We start from the raw sequence: 3,677 nt of genomic DNA, 5'->3' as shown, positions 1-3,677 counted from the left end.
GACTATTTTGCAATTTCCTTTTCCCGCCAAAAGCTGTTAAAAACAGTTAAGAAACGAAGAGACACGACTCTTCGTTTTCAGCCTCTTCTTATGATCAATTTATGGGTTCAAAGAGACATGACAGAATCTACATACGAATATCTTCGAAACCTGAATTATATCCGATCAAATATTGGTAGAACCGCCAAATTGATTTGATCTGAAAGTGTTGTTCACGCCTTTCAGTATATCCGATTGTTCATATTTCAGTAAATCTTCCTAACAAAAAATCCAAATTTCAACTATACAAAAAATCTAAAAAACAGCCATAATTTTGCATCCCTTTGACTTAGAACATACACTTAATAATAAAAATCTGAAGTAAACTGGAGGAGGGTGATAGTACAATGTACAGCTTCATATTTCGTTAGTACACTTCACACATCAATAAATAGATTCCAATGCAACACTATTGTTGCAAGTCAAGAACTCTTGAATAAGTGAAAACTAATCATCTATGGCTTTCCGATTCATCGTATTTTTGGCTTGCTTTGTTGCCGTGGTCACGGCCCATGAAGGCCATGACCACGCCATGTCACCGGGCATGTCTATGACACCGGATATGTCGCATACACCAAGCGCTGCCACCTTCACTTCTTTACCATCTGTGGCGGTAGCAACGTTGGCCGTCGTCATTTCTTTCATGGCAATCATGGAGAGGAAGGTTTGAGATTTTTTTTTTACTTTTTACAGTTTCACTCCAGTTTCTGTATTTACTTGATCATGTTTTTATGCCTTTTTTTTTCAATTTCTGCGACGTGTGTATAATATTTCAAGTGGGAAGAGTTCATGACTTTCGAGTTTTTGAGTCTTCATCACTAAAATAAATACTCTCTCCTTTGTATTCTTGTTTTTCAACATCTTATTATTTCTAAAGAGTGTAATTTTTAAAGATTTTTGCAATTGTTATGATTGGCATAAGTATTAACAAAAATAAAACTTCCCCACACACTGAAATAATGAAACAAAATGCAATAAATACGAGGTCAAGTTTTGAGAGGGTGAAATCATGTCTCCGGCCGTACAGTTGAAGGCAAAAATGTGAAACCAATGCCTCACACAAGCTCAGACGACGACATCGATCCGTTCGAACTCGATCAGCGACAGGTTGTTGCTCTCATCCACAGAGAAGCTGGCAGCCTCCACAACTTCAGCACGACCAGTACGGTCCACGGCCAGCCTCATCGATCCCTTGAACATGTCGACCTTTGCATTCGAGAGGACGAGAGTGTTGCCCTCTTTTGCCATATCCACTAACACAAACCAATGCATCAATGTAAGAACAAGAATAGAAGAATTAATCAGTGTCCAAATTAAAAATTAAAATTTTAAAAAAATGTTTAAAGTGAAATGCATAATAAAAACACAGTAGCATTCAAGTTAGAATTTCATTAGCAAACACAAGAATAACGCACAAGAACAAAACATCGTGTGATGTCAACTCAAAATTTCATTAGCATTCTTAGAGGGCGGAAAGATTAGGGCTCAACATCAATGAATACGAGCAGAATCCCTGGTGGACCTTATAATGATCATTAACACACATTTGCTACGAGAAAAGCACTGTCGAACAAGGTTGAGAGTGGTGAATATAAATCTGCATCCCAGCCACGACAATGTTTCTTGCATATGCATATATCTACTCATAAATGCAGCATTAAATTTACCCCTAAAGCCAAGATAGCACGTGTTTATAACATTAGGCGATTAACGAGCAATGCATTGCTAAAACCTAGACTTCAAATTAATGCAATTGGTACATGCTCCACTACTACAAAATCATGTCAAGAGAGAGCACTGTCTGCTTCCCAAATTCTGATTTCAGACCCACAAAGTTTACAGCCAAATCAAGAAAATGGGGAAAAGGTAATGGTTGCATTTCAAAGAAAACCTCATTTTTTGTAGAACATAATATGAATGCAAAGTCTAGGGCATTTTAAACTATACCTCACCCCTAATCTATGGCATTTTGAACAACATACTCTGCAAATCCACAACTTAAGATAGTGAAAGAGATGTTCACCTTGATCATTTCTCGCAGAAAAAATTATGATTCCTGATTCATCCCCTACCAAGCACTCGGAAAAACGCCCTTGAGACCGACCTCTCTGTGCTATCATCTTTGCACTGATAACCTTTATGGTAAGATTGAGGCCAGTATCCAACGGGCGCAGCTGGTTGACCTTGGTGAATTGCTTCTTCTGATCGGCCATTTCAAATTCTGTTCTTATAATTTCTTGATATTTTACTCTGAACAATATTCAATCAAGCTCACAATGAAACTTTCAACAAAACTCTATCCAAAGATGATCTAAAATAACAACAGATTTCAAGATAACAAATAAAAAACTAACAAGATTCGATTCCTCTGCAAAGAGGTAAAAGATCTCCAATTTCACTTAACAAAAACGTAAAACAACATAAAAATCCAGATTTAATTTATCTCGACCTAATTCCTAAAATCATCTGAATCTCTCCAATTTCACTTCACAAATTCAAAACATCATAAAAGTCCAGAATTAATTCATCTCGACCTAATTCCTAAAATCTCTGAATCACAAATCCTCAATAACTGACAGTTCATGCAGATAAACATCAGATTAAAATGGCGCAACCATAAACTTCAGAGATGAAATCTAATGAACGAAATAAACAAGTTAAGACGCACGAGCCTCCACAAAACCCGATCTTTGGCCTAAATTCAGTAAGACGGAAAACAGCTAGCAAATCTATGCACAAAACAAGTGATCCAATTCACTCAGATGAAGACATTAAACCTTAAGAAATCGCGGAAATTTGAAAATCAAAGTGCGGAAAACCTGAATTCAGGCAGATTTTGAGTTGGGGAGGAATCAGTTGGAGGACCGTGTGTTTAACTTCTAAATTAGTCTTCAAGCTGCGCCGTTAATGCCTAGTTAATTCTTCACTGTAATCCGTCTCCTTTTCCGATCTCAAATTATTTGTTTAATTTTTACTTTTATTCATTAAACTTTTAATTTTTTATGATTATAATTTATATCACGAACTTAAATTGAAGAATTACAATCTCATCCATTCTATTAGGTTGAATATTATGTCCTACATAGCTGGTCGAAATTCGATTTCTATTAGGTGTATTTTAAAAACAACTCCCTCGTTGCATAGTAGCAGAGTCATTTTGTCATTTTGGTACGTTCCATAATAGTGGAGTTATTTTCCTTTTTAGTAAAAGTAAACACATTTCTTTTCACTTATTTTTTTCTCTCTCTTAGTACTTTCTTCTCTCTACTTTTTCCTCTCTTATACTTTATTTTTATTTAATACATTACACATTTTTTTCTTAATCCCTATATGATAAGAAATGCCTCCACTACTATGAAATGGAGGGAATATGTGTTAGGGCTTATAAATGTACTACTTGCTTTTAATACTAATAGAAATGTCGACGTTTACTTCTAGGGTATTTCTTTCAAATAAATCGATTGCTCTATTTTTGTCCTCAAGGGTTGTTTTGCCAAAATCTGAGAGATAGGCTTCATGGAGGCACCTCATTCAGGCTCTTCGGGAACATCAGATGAAATTGGAACGATACAGATAAGATTAGTATGACCCATGCGCAAGGATGACATGCATAAATCGATGTGCCTCATTCACTGTTT

The 3,677-nt window shown here is 35.9% G+C and overlaps 1 protein-coding gene and 1 non-coding gene across 3 annotated transcripts; one reads left to right on the top strand and one right to left on the bottom strand.

Moving 5' to 3' along the window:
- Positions 1-920: 920 nt before the first annotated feature.
- LOC121753577 (uncharacterized protein At4g28440-like) lies at positions 921-3,006 on the bottom strand. Of its 2 annotated transcripts, none has more exons than XM_042148788.1 (3): positions 2,859-3,006; positions 2,063-2,289; positions 921-1,292 (listed from the first exon to the last, which is right to left on the bottom strand). In XM_042148788.1, the coding sequence occupies exons 2-3, from the start codon at positions 2,250-2,252 to the stop codon at positions 1,105-1,107; spliced, it is 378 nt and encodes a 125-aa protein (XP_042004722.1). In that variant the 5' UTR covers positions 2,253-2,289; positions 2,859-3,006; the 3' UTR covers positions 921-1,104. The 2 variants fall into 2 exon arrangements, with proteins under 2 accessions (XP_042004722.1, XP_042004723.1); XM_042148789.1 differs by having other exon boundaries at positions 2,817-2,969.
- Positions 3,007-3,574: 568 nt separating this feature from the next.
- LOC121756623 lies at positions 3,575-3,677 on the top strand. Its single transcript, XR_006041004.1, has one exon. It is a non-coding gene; the product is annotated as a U6 spliceosomal RNA (small nuclear RNA).

The sequence above is a fragment of the Salvia splendens genome, chromosome 11, assembly GCF_004379255.2.
Source record: "Salvia splendens isolate huo1 chromosome 11, SspV2, whole genome shotgun sequence".
Classification (NCBI taxonomy): Eukaryota; Viridiplantae; Streptophyta; class Magnoliopsida; order Lamiales; family Lamiaceae; genus Salvia; species Salvia splendens.
This window is presented reverse-complemented; position numbering and strand designations above follow the sequence as displayed.

Bases quoted from the DNA above. Each gene is read 5' to 3' on its own strand.
- LOC121753577 (XM_042148788.1), bottom strand. From the start codon at position 2,252: ATGGCCGATCAGAAGAAGCAATTCACCAAGGTCAACCAGCTGCGCCCG. The intron at 1,293-2,062 runs GTGAACATCTCT...GGTTTGTGTTAG, and splicing joins TTCTGCGAGAAATGATCAAG to TGGATATGGCAAAAGAGGGC.